General features: G+C 49.7%; 1 protein-coding gene across 7 annotated transcripts in view; it reads right to left on the reverse strand.

Moving 5' to 3' along the window:
* Window positions 1-2,208, reverse strand: part of XPO6 (exportin 6) — a 114,019-nt gene extending 111,811 nt beyond the window's left edge. For 4 of the 7 annotated variants that reach the window (XM_016929689.4, XM_001138416.8, XM_063796896.1 and 1 more), the window contains exon 1: window positions 1,588-2,205. Coding sequence is in view for 4 of the 7 variants with exons in the window: in XM_001138416.8 (XP_001138416.1) it covers window positions 1,588-1,590 (3 nt within the window). In the remaining 3 variants the exon portion in view is untranslated. Of the gene's footprint in view, window positions 1-1,587 lie in introns of all 7 variants that reach the window. The other 3 variants (XM_054669057.2, XM_016929688.4, XM_016929685.4) reach the window with 3 other exon arrangements.
* Between the last annotated feature and the right edge of the window lie 12,916 nt (window positions 2,209-15,124).

Below are 15,124 nucleotides of genomic sequence, written 5' to 3' on the forward strand. Positions count from 1 at the left end.
ATTAGCCACTAAATGTTATACCTCATACCTCTAGATTACTCTTTAGAGAAATCCTATCCCCAAATTTCATAGTTGAGGAAATTGGAACTGAGAGCTTAACTGATTTGCCACAATTCATACTGTGTAATATATATGTTAAAATACATAGACTCAGCTGTGCACGGTGGCTCACGCCTGTAATCCCAGCACTTTGGGAGGCTGAGGAGGACGGATCACTTGAGCTCAGGTTCAAGACCAGCCTGGGGAACATGGTGAGACCTCATCTCCACAAAAAATTAGCCAGGCATGGTGGCACTTGCCTGCAGCCCCAGCTACTTGGGAGGCTAAGGTGGGAGGACTGCTTGAGCCCAGGAGGTCGAGGCTGCAGTGAGCCATGAACGTGCCACTGCACTCCAGCCTAGGAAACAAAGCAAGACCCTGTCTCAAAAAAAATAAAAATAAAACACATACACTACAGGTATAGCATATACTGCACGGTGCTGCTCAGCATTAATGGTGTACTTTACCTAGCTGGTTGTAAGCTCCATATCTCAGGACCTACACACTACCCACAGGCCCCTTGAATGTTTCGAAAATTCCACAGGCCTTAAGGTCTGTATCACAAAAGATGCAGCTATGTCCCTTTCTCTATTATACCACTAACTTGGCAGGGGTAAAATGGGTGAAACTGAGGAGAACAGCTCCACTCCTCGAGGTGCTCAACCACAGGCTGGGTGATCCAGTACTTACCAAGGGCTTACTATGTGCCAGGAGCTGGAGCAGATAAGGGTTCAAACAATTTGGTCTTTGAAGGAGCTGTGTATACCGCTATAGACAGATAAGGCTCCGAAATAATTACAAGAGCAAAAAGGCAAATGCTTAACAAAGAGATGTGGGTACACACATTTAGGGGAGTATTGAAAGTATCGGTCTAGAAAGCGTGGAAGGTAGCTTCAGCAGAGATCAGAGCATGTAGAATAGCAGCCTCAGTGTCAAAAGATCACGACCATTCCTGACTTTGCCATCACCTGTGCAAGTAACCTCTGTAAATCCCTCTGTTTCCTCATATATAAACCTACAGCTAGATGAGATGTTTCTCCTACAATCACCCAGCTCTCTAAGTGTATTAGAGATGCCTAGGTTCAAAGTCAGATGCCTAGGTTCAAATCTTAACACTGTTAAAAAGTCGCTTGACCTTGAGCTGGGGAATTAATTGCTCCGTGCCTCAGTCTCCCCACTTCCGAACAGAGGGCTGGTGTGACCATTAAATACTACTGCACTGTCAATCACTTCGCGCAGGGCCTTGGCAAGTAGTAAGCCCTCAATAAACGATAGTTATTATCCGGAGGAGCTGCAGGAGGCAAACACCAGATGCAAGGGTTGTGCCTGCTGCGCTCCCAGGGCCCTCCCAGGCCTGAGCCATCATCCCTGGGGGGATGGGAGCGCAGGGCCGGGGCTGCACACTCTGCACGCATGTGTCACCGGCCAGGCTCCGCACGCGCCTCTCCCCGCCATGGGGAGAGAAGCGATGGCTCAGCAGCCCCGGGGCCCATTCCCACCTCTCCGGTAGGGCACCCCAGGAGGGAAGGGGGCTCCAATTCCACTTACCATGCTGGCCGGGGAGGGGGCGGCTCAGATGAGCTGGTTCTTGGGCTTCGGACACGTCCCGCTCGCACAGTTCAGGTCATGGTCCCGGCAGACTCGGGAAGTCCCCCACCCATGCAAAGACAACCCCTTCCCCACCGGGCCCCGAGGGGACCCTCTAAAAAGGGCAGGGCCGCCCGGGTCGCCTCATCGGGGGCCCCCGAGACAAGTCATCCAGACCCACCCGCCCCTCCCCAAGGAAACTGAAAAAGCAGGAAATGAGGCTCGGATGCCGGCGAGGAGGGCAGCTGCTCGGGACCCCCGCCCGGGCCCGACCCCCGCGGGGGAGGCTGCGGGCCCAGGCAGGGGCTCCCCGGCCTCCGCGGGCAGAGGTGGCGGCGGCCCCGGCCCCGAGGCTGAACGGGCGGAGGCTGACAGGCCTCGACCGCGCGGCCCAGGCGGCCGGCTCAGGGGAGAGGCCCGGGGGCCCGCGCTGTCCTCGCAGCCTCAACCCACACGGCCGCTGCCGCCGCCCCCTAGAGCATCCCTGCGCGAGCCCGCCCTGGAGCCGCCCGCTAGTACCGCGCGGCCGCCCCCGACCAACAGCCCCAACGCGCCGGAAGTGGCGAGCGCCGGGCGGCCCCACAGCGCGGCCGCCGGGCTGCGGCGCTGGAACCGGACCAATCCGGAATCGAGCGGGGCGAGCGGGGGGAGCGGGCGGAGGGCGGGGCCGCACCTGACGGCTCCCACTGGCCCCGCCTTCTTACCTCGCCCTCTCTTGCCCCGCCCCCTGCGCCCACCGCCCGTGCGTCCACGCGGGCCGGCAGCCATCTTGGTAAAGGGAGCCCAGGCTGCCATTTTAGTAAAGGCGTGGTTTCCCTTTCGCTTTTTTCGCCCATTCATTCCGCAAAGCTTTAGTGAGTGCCTTTTACGGGCGGAGCATCGAGCTGGCAGCGTGACGACACGCGGCCCCATGGAGCTTACATTCATGCAGTCCACACACTCTTGCCCGACTATATTCCAGGCCCTGCTGTGGATGCTAGGACAGGGGAGATAAACATAACTTCGATAGCCAAGGTGCTGAGAGAGGCAGAGAATGTGTTGGATTCCTGTTCCCATCCTCCAATCCACTTTACTCGTGAAAGTGCTCATCTTTATTTTGTTTTATTTTTAGGGACAGGGTCTTGCTCTGTTGCCCAGGCTGGAGTGCGGTAGCACAATCATGGCTCACTGCAGCCTCAACCTCCTGGTGTGCCACCATGCCCAGCTAAATTTTTTTATTTTTTGCAGAGGTGAGACCTCCTTTTGATGCTCGGGCTGGTCTGGAACTCCTGGGCTCAAGCAGCTTTCCTGCCTCAGCCTTCCAAAGTGCTGGGATTACAGGTGTGAGTCATCCAGCGAGGCTGAAAGTGCTAATTTTAAGAAACAGTCAGGAAACTATCCCAAACAGCTGAGGTTGAGCCCGCGGGTGTGCCTACTACATAGATTGGAGCAAATCTATATAACCCAATGGCCCTTGTCAACCTTAAATAACGAGATTGAGAAAATAGTATTTAAGTATAGGGTTTATTCAAGCCCGAAGCTTGAAGATGGCCCACCAGAAGTATAGTCCAATTAGTGGCAGTTACAAATGGGGTTTTCTTGTTTGTTTGTTTGTTTTTAAGACAGGGTCTTGCTCTGTCGCCCAGACTAGAGTGTAGTTTGTTGTTGTTGTTGTTGTTGTTGTTGTTGTTTGTTGTTGTTGTTGTTGTTGTTGTTGTTTGAGACGGAGTCTCGCTTTGTCGCCCAGGCTGGAGTGCAATGGCGCAATCTCGGCTCACTGCAACTTCCGCCTCCCGGGTTCAAACGATTATCCTGCCTCAGCCTCTCGAATAGCTGGGACTACAGGCACCTGCCATGATGCCCGGCTATTTTTTTTTATTTTTAGTAGAAACGGGGTTTCACCATAGTGGCCAGGCTGGTCTTGAACTCCCGACCTCAGGTGATCCGCCAGCCTCGGCCTCCCAAAGTGCTGGGATTACAGGCGTGAGCCCTCCCGCCTGGCTTCAAGTGGGTTTCTACGGAAAAAAGAGGCGTAACATAAGGTTGAATAGGAATGGTGAGAAAGGGGGAAAAAATAACATAAGCTATTGCCTATACATTGTTCTTTGTATCACAAATTTCAGGAACCTGAAGGAAATGGGGGAGGCAGCTAGTCTGGAACAAAATATCTTTAAACAATTGTCCCCGGGCATGTGGAGGTGGGAGTGTGCCCGAACTCCCATACACAAGTCTCAGTGGACCTGACAAATTTTGCATACTTCACATAACTCAGACTTCCCTGAGCTATTTTTCTTTCCTGTCAAACCTCAGTGTGATCTGAATCAATTCACCCAGAAGGACTGTTAAAACAAAGATTACTTGCTCCACTCATAGACTTTCCCATCCAGTAGGTTTGAGATGGGGCTGAATAATTTGCATTTCTAACAAGCTCCCAAATGAAGCTGATGCTGCAGGTCTAGATACCACATTTGGAGAACCACTGATACAACACTTTAGTTTTTTGTTTGTTTGTTTGTTTTTGGAGAAAGGGTCTCACTCTGTTGCAGTGACATGATCATGGCTCACTGCAGCCTCAAACTCCCAGCCTCAAGCACTTTTTTTTTTTTTTTTTTTTTTTTTTAATGAGACAGAGTTTCGCTCTTGTTGCCCAGGCTGGAGTGCAATGGCATGATCTCGGCTCACCGCAACGTCCGCCTCCTGGGTTCAAGCAGTTCTGCCTCAGCCTCCCAAGTAGCTGGGATTACAGGAGCCCACCACCTCACCCAACTAATTTTTTGTATTTTCAGTAGAGACGAGGTTTCACCATGTTGGTCAGGCTGGTCTCAAACTCCCGACCTCAGGTGATCCACCCGCCTCGTCCTCCCAAAGTGCTGAGATTACAGGCATGAGCCACCGCACCAGGCCATCAAGCACTATTTTTTTTTCTTTTGAGAGGGAGTTTCGCTCTTGTTGCCCGGGCTGGAGTACAATGGTGCAATCTCGGCTCACTGCAAACTCTGCCTCCCGGGTTCAAGCAATTCTCCTGCCTCAGCCTCCCGAGTAGCTGGGATTACAGGCACCTGCCACCACACCCAGCTAAATTTATTTTTGTATTTTTAGTAGAGACGGGGTTTCGCCATGTTGGCCAGGATGGTCTCACCTCCTGACTTCAAGTGATGCGCCCACCTCGACCCCCCAAAGTTCTGGGATTACAGGCATGAGCCACCATGCCCAGCCTCAAGCACATTTATTTTATCAAATCTTTATTGTTGTCCACTAAGTGACAGTCACTATTTCAAGAATTCAATGCTGAGCAAAACAAATATATGTGTGCCCTTATGGAATTTAAAGACAAATTATTTGTAAAATATTATACAATAATGGATCAGTTATTGTGATAAGAGCAATGAATGAAAAATTGAAACTAACATGATATAACTTTAATATAGTTTACACGCTAATAAGGCCAAGGGATCTAAAATAATCTGGCGGATTAGGATGGGGAGGAAGTCAGGAAGTGACATTTCTTTAAGCTTTGGCCTTAAAGAAGCAGGAGTTTGCTAGGCAAAGAGAGGGGGCATAGAACATTCCAGGCAGTAGAAACAGCATGTACAAGAGAAGCCATCTCAGTAGGTAAGCTGATGAATCGGAATGGAGGCCAAGTCACTTACTTGGCTCAGTTTAGTAGGATGAGTGAAAGCTTTGGGTTGAGACTTATTTGGAGTGGAATCCAGCTCTTAACTTCACTAGCTAAGGTATCTTGAGTAATTGACTCTGGAAGTCTTGGTTTCCTTACTGTAAAATTGAATGAGATAACAGAAATGCAACTGACTCACTTAAGGGTATGCCTTTGGGTTACATAACTGGACTTCCAGAGATTCATTAGCTTTTGGCTGGGTGTGATGGGAGGCCTAGATCCATTCCTCTAGGATTTTCTTTTTTTCTGTGTGTGGTTTTGTGTTTGTTTGTTTGTTTTGTTTTGTTTTATTTTTTTGAGACAGGGTCTCAGTCTGTTCTCCATGCTAGAGTGCAGTGGCGCAATCACAGCTCACTGCAGTCTCGACCTTCCAAGCTCAAGCAAGCCTCTCACCTTAAACTCCCAGTTAGCTGGGACTACAGGTGTGCGCCACTATGCCCAGCTGATTTTTTTTTTTTTTTTCAGCAAAGACAATGTCTCACTGTGTTGCCCAGGCTAGTCTCCAACTTCTGAGCTCAAGTGATCTGCCCACCCCGGCCTCCCAAAGTGCTGGGATTACAGGCATGAGCCACCACGCCCGGCCATTCCTCTAGGACTTTCTTGCTCTCCTCTTCTCCATTATCAGACTTGTTGTCAAGGTGGTTGCCAGGAACAGCCAGGGCCACAAAATTCCCTGTTCAAATCCAGCAAAAGAGAGCACCTTTTGGCCGGTCACAGTGGCTCACACCTGTAATCCCCAACACTTTGGGAGGCCAAGGTGGATGGATCGCTTGAGGTCAGCAGTTTGAGACCAGCCTGGCCAACTGGTGAAACCCCATCTCTACTTAAAAATACAAAAATTAGGCTGGGCATGGTGGCTCATGCCTGTAATCCCAGCACTTTGAGAGGCCGAGATGGGTGGATCACCTAAGGTCGAGAGTTTGAGACCAGCCTAGCCAATATGGAGAAACCCCGTCTCTACTAAAAATACAAAAAATTAGCCAGGCATGGTGGCGCATGCCTGTAATCCTAGCTACTTGGGAAGCTGAGGCAGGAGAATCGCTTGAAGCCGGGAGGCGGATGTTGTGGTGAGCCGAGATCGCACCGTTGCACTCCAGCCTGGGCAACCAGAGCAAAACTCCATCTCAAAAAAAAAAAAAAAAAAAAAATTAGCTGGGCATGGTGGCAGGCGCCTGTAGTCCCAGCTACTCAGGAGGCTGAGGCAGGAGAATTGCTTGAACCCAGGAGGCAGAGGTTGCAGTGAGCCGAGATTGTACCACTGCACTCCAGCCTGGGTGACAGAGTGAGACTCCATCTCAAAATAAAGAAAAAAGAAAGAGCGCCTTTCTCACATCCTTTCTCAAGGCAAGAAGCTTTCCCTATTGATCCTAATTGGCCTAGGCCTAGTCCCCCCGATCTAGCCGTAGTGAAGGAGGATGGAACTGCTATGAGTGGCTTATAGAATCCCCTGGAGTTGCTTTCAATTCCTCAGAATAAACTGGATGTGTGGAGTCACCACATCATAGCTCCATTGCCAGGCTGGGGTGAAGATTTAATTTAATGTACATAAAACACCTGGCACATGAGGCATGAGATAAGTCACAGCTATTATAAATTTGACTCCAGGGATTTTGTTCAAGTAAACTAAATAACATTTTGTTATTAATATTAATCTGAAGCCTGTCTTATTCCAAAAAAAGATTTAAGGCTGCTATTACTTTTAGTTGGCACTGCAGGGATGGCCCCCAGCCATCTCCGCCTGCCTATTTCTATTGCTACTGCCTTGATCGCCTGCATTTAGTTATTCATTCAACAAACTTTCAGTGAGTTAGTATTAGCTTTGTGCCAGGCCTTTTGCTAAAAATGAAGTATTTAAAGTGAATAAGAATCAGGCAAATTGTCCACTGTCTGGGTCAGCAACAGCCACCCAAATAATTACAGCACATTGTGAGGTGTGTATGAACTTCCTAAGCGTACGAGGAAATGGGGAGGAAGCAACAAAGATGGTAACCTTTGGGTTGGGTCTTGATGGACGAATAGAAGTTCACCTGGCTGCTGCAGTCTTCAGTCCTTTTCCTACTCCAAGCTGTCTTCCACTGTGTCCGTTTCATTGCAAGTAACGAGGTGGGGACCCTGAAGTTTGGACTCTTAACAGTTGAAGAAGAAAAAAAGAATGTATTGTCTCGTAAAACGCCATCCAAAGGTTTGGATGAATTTCAGATATGGTGGATTCAGGGTGTGAATATCACAGAATTCAGTTTCTCTCTGTTCGTTGGTTCTGCTTCCTTGACTGGGGGTCATTTATCCTCATGGGCCCTGGCATATCTAGGCTTTCCCTTCTTCCAGGTTGAAGCCTGGTGGAGAGAAGGGCATATGCATCTCCTACAAATGTCGTAGAAAAATAAACCCTTTGTCTTTGATTGGGTCACATGCCCACTCCTGAACCAGTCACCATGGCCTGGGGAGTGTGATGCCCTGATTGGCTAATCTTGGGTCACATGGGCCACCAAGCTCCAGAGTAGCTCTTTCAATGGCCAACATCTCTCTCTCTCTCAAGCTCTCTTTTTTTTTTTCATTTGTTTGTTTGTTTTGAGACAGGGTCTTGCTCTGTTGCCCAGGCTGGAGTGCAGTGGCTCAATCATAACTGACGTAGCTTCAAACTCCTGGACTCGAGTGATCCTCCCACCTCAGCCTCCCGAGTAGCTGGGACTACAGTCACTGTGCCCAGCTATTTTTTTTTTTTTAATGACTAGGGAGACGAGGGTCTCCCTAGGGTGGTCTCAAACTCCTAGGCTCGACCAGGCATGGTAGCTCACGCCTGTAATCCCAGCACTTTGGGAGGCCAAGGTGGGCAGATCACCTGAGGTCAGGAGTTCGAGACCAGCCTGGCCAACATGGTGAAACCCCGTCTTTACTAAAAATACAAAAATTAGCTGTGCGTGGTGGCAGGCACCTGTAATCCCAGCTACTTGGGAGGCTGAGGCAGGAGAATTGCTTGAACCTGGGAGGTGGAGGTTGCAGTGAGCCGAGATCACACCATTGCACTCCAGCCTGGGGACAGGAGCAGGACTTCGTCTCAAAAAAAAAAAAAAAACTAGGCTCAAGCAATCCTCCTGCCTCAGCCTCCCAAAATGCTGGGATTACAGGGGTGAGCCACCGTGCCTGGCCTCCATAGCCAAGATCTGTCTGAGCCCCACGACAGCTCTGTGAGGATCTCAGAAGGAAGAAAGGGTGAGAGTCTGGCACCCTCTGTAGGTGATGGGAACACACTGTCTGCATAGCCTGGCATTCAAGGCCTTTGAAGGCCTTCGCAGCTCTAGAGCCAGACTCTCTGGGTTTTTACTCAGCCTGTTACGTAGCTGTGTGGCCTTGAGAGCAAGTCATTTAAACTCTTTGTAACCTCAGTTTCCTCATCCATAAAATAGGAATAGTACTAGTACCTAGTTGGCTGGGCAGGTACCTGTTTCAGCCAAATTCTATCAGGAAAATCAAATTAGGATTCAAAATATTGACAAGGGAGCCGGGCACAGTGGCTCACGCCTGTAATCCCAGCACTTTGGGAGGCCCAAGCGGGTGGATCACTTGAGGTTAGGAGATCGAGGCCAGCCTGGCCAACATGGCGAAACCCTGTCTCTACTAAAAGCACAAAAATTATCCAGGCGTGGTGGCACGAGCCTGTAGTCCCAGCTACTCAGATGGCTGAGGCAGGAGAATCACTTGAACCTGGGAGGTAGAGGTTGCAGTGAGCCAAGATCGCACCACTGCACTCCAGCCTGAAAGACAGAGGAAGATTCTGTCTCAAAAAAAAAACAAAAGAAATGTTGACAAGGGGACTATTTTTTTTTTTTTTTTTTTTTTTTGAGATGGAGTCTCGCTCTGTCACCCAGGCTAGAGTACGGTGGCATGATCTCAGCTCACTGCAACCTCTGCCTCCTGGGTGCAAGCGATTCTCCTGCCTTAGCCTTTTGAGTAGCTAGGATTATAGGCATGCACCACCATGACTGGCTAATTTTTGTATTTTTGGTAGAGACAAGGTTTCACTGTGTTGGCCAGGCTAGTCGTGAACTCCTGACCTCAGGTGATCCCCCCACCTTGGCCTCCCAAAATGTTGGGATTACAGGTGTGAGCCACCATGCCCAGCTGACAAGGGGACTATTTTTAAAGGGTGGGATGTAAGGAAACCCTGCAAAGGAAAACACAACACAAGAGGTCTAGTAACAGCATGATTATTAGTACTTCTAAGCCTGCAGGGACAAGAGGAGGAATGGGGGCCAGAATCTGGAAAGGAAGAATTGTGTGAGAGCAGCTGAAGGAAGCAGCCAGCTAAGGCGATGCTGTGGGGAGAATGCCAGTGAAATAAACATGCTGACCTCACTGTCCGCTCTCTTGCTAATCTCCTGCTGGGGGATCCACATTGGATAAGTCCAGCTGTAAGCCAGGGAGCAAGGGAGCCTGCTGATGTAATCCGTACAGGTCAAACTTCTGGGCACAGGGCAGGCAGCACAGGGAAAGTGTGACAGCAGGGGAGCACATGGAAAAGATCCGGCAGCCCACCATGACCACGGCAAAGCATGAGAAGTGTTTAGAACTGTGTGGGTGGATCACCTGGGTCAGGAGTTTGAGACCGGCCTGGGTAACATGGTAGAACCCTGTCTCTACTAAAAATACAAAACTGAGCCAGTTGTGGTGGTGCATGCCTGTAGTCCCAGCTACTTGGGAGGCTGAGGCAGGAGAACCGTTTGAACCCAGGAGGCAGAGGTTGCAGTGAGCCGAGACTGCACCACTGCACTCCAGCCTGGGCAACAGAGTGAGACTCTATCTCAAAAAAAAAAAAAAAAAAAAAAAAAAAAAAGAACTGTGCTTGTACGTTACAAGACTTTCTTTCTTTCTTTTTTAAAGAGAGGCAGGATCTCACTCCATTGCCCAGGCAGGAGTGCAGTGGTACAATCATGGCTCACTGCAGCCTCAACATTCCAGGCTCCAGTGATCCTTCCACCTCAGCCTCCTGAGTAGCTGAAACTACAGGCACGTGTCACCACGCCCAGCTATTTTTTATTTATTCTTTTGTAGAGACCAGTCTCACTATGTTGCCCAGGCTGGTTTCAAACTCTTGGGCTCAAGCAATCCTCCCACCTCAGCCTCTCAAAGTGCTGGGATCACAGGCATAAGCCACCACACCTGACAAAGATTTTCAATAAATTTTAGTTATTAATCACTATATCCATCCCAGCTTTCTTTTTTTTTTTTGAGATGAAGTCTCGCTCTTGTTGCCCAGGCTAGAGTGCAATGGCACGATCTTGGCTCACTGCAACTTCTGCTTCCCGGGTTCAAGCAATTCTCCTGCCTCAGCCTCCCAAGTAGCTAGAATTACAGGGTCCTGCCACCATGCCCGGCTAATTTTTGTAATTTTAGTAGGGACGGGGTTTCAAAATGTTAGTCAGGCTGGTCTCAAACTCCCAACCTCAGGCGATCCACCCGCCTCGGCCTCCCAAAGTGCTGGGATTACAGGTGTGAGCTACTGCACCCGGCCTGCATCCCACCTTTCTAACTCCTCTCCGTATACAAACCCACAAACCCAGCAAGCTAGAGTCCTCTTGGCTCCTGGAAACAGCAGACTCTTTCTTTTTTTTTTTTGAGACGGAGTCTCACTCTATCGCCCAGGCTGGAGTGTAATGGTGCGTTCTCTGCTTACCGCAACCTCTGCGTCCCTGGTTCAAGTGATTCTTGTGCCTCAGCCTCCTGAGTAGTTGCAATTACAGGCATGTGCCACCACGCCCAGCTAATTTTTGTGTTTTTGTTTTTGTTTTTTTCAGTAGAGATGGGTTTTCACCATGTTGGCCAGGCCAGTCTCGGACTCCTGACCTCAGGTGATTTACCTGCCTCAGGCTCCCAAAGTGCTGGGATTCCAGGCGCGAGCCACCACACCCAGCAGACTCTTTCATGTCTCAGAGCCAAGGCTCATGTTGTTCTGCTATTTGGGGTGTCCTTTTCCTCATCCCTTTCCCTTCCTTTTAAATTCCTACTCACCCTAAAGACCCAACTCAAATGTATCCTACTCAGTGATCTCCTGGCATAGAGTAAATGAATGTTTGCAAACATCCATTACCATGATTAATGGAGAAATTTTGCCTGAATGAAGCCATCCTCACAGGATTAACAAGAATTCTGCACAGAAATACAGTTACAATTAAGCATCAACCAGGCTGCACTTTGACCCACTTCCTTGTACCCAAAAGTCACATGGCACTAGATACTGACCACTTGCATCCCCAGTGCTCTTTTAGATAGGATTTCTGATATTAGAATCATAAGGCTTTTTTTTTAAAGAATAGCTTAAGCAGATTTTTTTTGAGACAGGTCTTGCTCTGTTGCCCAGGCTGGAGTGCAGTGGCGAGAACATGGCTCACTGCTGCCTTGACCTCCTGGGCTCAAGCAATTCTCCATCTTGGCCTCCCAAGTAGCTGGGACTACAGGGACCATGCCTGGCTTTATTCCACCCATTTCACTGATCAATAGGGAATCTGACCAGGCACAGTGGCTCATGTCTGTAACCCCAGCACTTTGGGAGGCCAAAGTGGGAGGATCACATGAGCCTAGAGGTTTGACACCAGCCTGGGCAACATAGTGAGACCCAGTCTCTACAAAGGTGGAAGCTGCAGTGAGCCAAGATTGCGCCATTGCACTCTAGCCTGAGCGACAGAGTGAAACTGTCTCAAAATAAAAATAAAAAAAAAAAGAAAGGTAGTGTCTGAGACTCATGTTCATTAAGACCACTCCCGGCCTGGCGCGGTGGCTCACGCCTGTAATCCCAACACTTTGGGAGGCCAAGGCAGGTGGATCATGAGGTCACGAGTTCAAGACCAGCCTGGCCAAGATGGTGAAACCCCATCTCTACTAAAAATACAAAAATTGTCTGGGCATGGTGGCACTTGCCTATAATCCCAGCTACTCAGGAGGCTGAGGCAGAGAATTGCTTGAACCTGGGAGGTGGAGGTTGCAGTGAGCCAAGATAGCACCACTGCACTCCAGCCTGGGCGATAGAGCGAGACCATCTCAAAAACAAAACAACCAAAAAAAACCACTCCCATCCAACCCCAAGACATACTCACATCTTCCAAGAACGTCAGGCAACTTTCAGATTATGAGACCCCTCAGAGCTTGAACCCAACCTCCCACCTTCACTTTTAGCTGGTTGTTGGAACAATATATTTCTTTTTTTTTTTGAGACAGAGTCTCGCTCTGTTGCATAGGCTAGAATGCAGTGGTGTGATCTCAGTTCACTGCAACCTCTGCCTCCCAGGTTCAAGAAATTCTCCTGTCTCAGCCTCCCGAGTAGCTGGGACTACACACATACACCACCACACTTGGATAATTTTTTAATTTTTTGTAGAGATGGGCTCTCACTGCGTTGCCCAAGCTGTTCTCAAACAATCCTAGGCTCAAGCAATCCTCCCACCTCAGCCTCTCAAAGTGTTGGGATTACAGGAGTGAGCCACCATGCCTTTTGTTTTTTTTTTTTTTAAGGGAGTTGGGGTCTGGCTGTGTATCCCAGGCTGGAGTGCAGTGGTGCAATCTCAACTTACTGCAGCCTTGAACTCCTGGGCTCAAGAGATCTTCCCACATCAGCCTCCTGTGTAGCTGGGGCTACAGACACAAGCTGCTGCATCGGCCTATGCATCTTTACTAAGAGTTCATGAGGATACAGAGGAGAGGACTTACATCACTGACCCCATAGCAAATAACCTAACCTTTCAGCTTTTTTTTTGTTTTTTTTTGAGACTCGGTCTGTCGCCCAGGCTGGTGTACAGTGGCACGATCTCTGCTCACCTCAACCTCCGCCTCCCGGGTTCAAGCAATTCTTCTGCCTCAGCCTCCTGAGTAGCTGGGACTACGGGCGTGCGCCACCACACCCAGATAATTTTTGTATGTTTAGTAGAGACGAGGTTTCACCATGTTGGCCAGGCTGGTCTCTAACTCCTGACCTCATGATCTGCCTGCCTCAGCCTCCCAAAGTGCTAGGATTACAGGTGTGAGCCACCGCGCCTGGCCCACCTTTCAGGTTTTTTTTTGTTTTTTTTTTTTTTGATGGAGTCTCGCTCCTCTCGCCCAAGCTGGAGTGCAGTAGCACGATCTCGGCTCACTGCAACCTCTGATTTCAGCTCACTGCAACCTCCACCTCCCAGATTCCAACGATTCTTCTGCCTCAGCCTCCCAGATAGCTGGGACTACAGGCTCGGGCCACCACACTGGGCTAATTTTTGTATTTTTAGTAGAGACGGGGTTTCACCATGTTGGCCAGTCTGGTCTTGAACTCCTGACCCTCATGATCCACCCGCCTCGGCCTCCCAAAGTGCTGGGATTACAGGGGTGAGCCACAGCGCCCGGCCATCAGCTTTTTATTCCCCCATATTTTCTGCCTTTTTTCACAATTTTTCATCAGCTGGTCTGCTGCTAGCTCACTTTTTTCCTGAGCCCCTCGTCTCCCATAATGCCTGGCTGTCCAGGGCATGTTCCCTGCCTTCAGAATTTCACTCCAAATCTCACGTTTCTCTCCCACATTTTTTTTTTTTTTTTGAGACGGAGTCTCACTCTGTTGACCAGGCTTGAGGGCAGTGGCGCAATCTCGGCTCACTGCAACTTCTGCCTCCTGGGTTTAAGCAATTCTCTGCCTCAGCCTTCTGAGTAGCTGGGATTACAGGCACCCGCCACCGTGCCCAGCTAATTTTTATATTTTTAGTAGAGATGGGGTTTCACCATGTTGGCCAGGCTGGTCTTGAACTCCTGACCTCATGATCCACCCGCCTCTGCCTCCCAAAGTGCTGGGATTATAGGCATGAGCCACCGCGCCCAGCCCACTCTCCCCACTATTATGCAGAAATGGGACTCAGCATTGCCCCAGATGCTGCCCCCCATTTGCATATCCATACTCTTGATGCTCAGCAAAGCAAAGGACCTTTACATTAACAGAACGCATTATCCTGGCCAGGCATGGTGGCTCATGTCTGTCATTGCAGCACTTTGGGAGACCAAGGCGGGAGGATCGCTTCAGCCCAGGAGTTTGAGACCAGCCTGGACAACATAGCAAGACTCCCTCTCTACCAAAAAATTTCTAATATTGGCCAGCCATGGTGGCATCTGCCTGTAGTCTCAGCTACTCGGGAGGCTGAAGCAGGAGGATCCCTTGAGCCCAGGAGTTTGAGGCTGCAGTGAACTATAATTGTGCCACTGCACTCCAGCCTGGGTGCCAGAGCGAGACTCTTTCTAAAAAAAGAAAGAGGTAGGGCACAGTCGCTCATGCCTGTAATCCCAGCACTTTGGGAGTCCAAGGTGTGTGTATCACGAGGTCAGGAGTTCGAGACCAGCCTGGCCAATATGGTGAAACCCCGCCCCTACTAATAATACAAAAATTAGCTGGGCATGGCGGCATGCCTGTAGTCGCAGCTACTCGGGAGGTTGTGGCAGGAGAATCACTTGAACCCTGGAGGCAGAGGTTGCAGTGAGCCGAGATCATGCCATTGCACTCCAGCCTGGGCAGCAGAACAAGACTCCATCTCAAAAAAAAGAAAAGAAGGCGGTTTCCATGCCAATGTTATAAAGGAATTTGCCCATGCTTTCTTCCACTGCTTTTCTAGTTTTTTCTTTTTAGCAGGTAAATCTTTCATCTACTTGGAGTCTATCTTGGTGTCCAGTATGAGGTACGAATCCAGGTTGCTTTGTTTGTTTGTTTGTTTGTTTGTTTTGAGACAGAGTTTCACTCTTATCGCCCAGGCTGGAATGCAATGGCATGATCTCGGCTCACTGCAACCTCCATCTCCCAGGTCCAAGCAATTCTCCTGCCTCAGCCTCCTGAGTAGCTGGGACTAC

The sequence above is a fragment of the Pan troglodytes genome, chromosome 18, assembly GCF_028858775.2.
Source record: "Pan troglodytes isolate AG18354 chromosome 18, NHGRI_mPanTro3-v2.0_pri, whole genome shotgun sequence".
Taxonomy (NCBI): Eukaryota; Metazoa; Chordata; class Mammalia; order Primates; family Hominidae; genus Pan; species Pan troglodytes.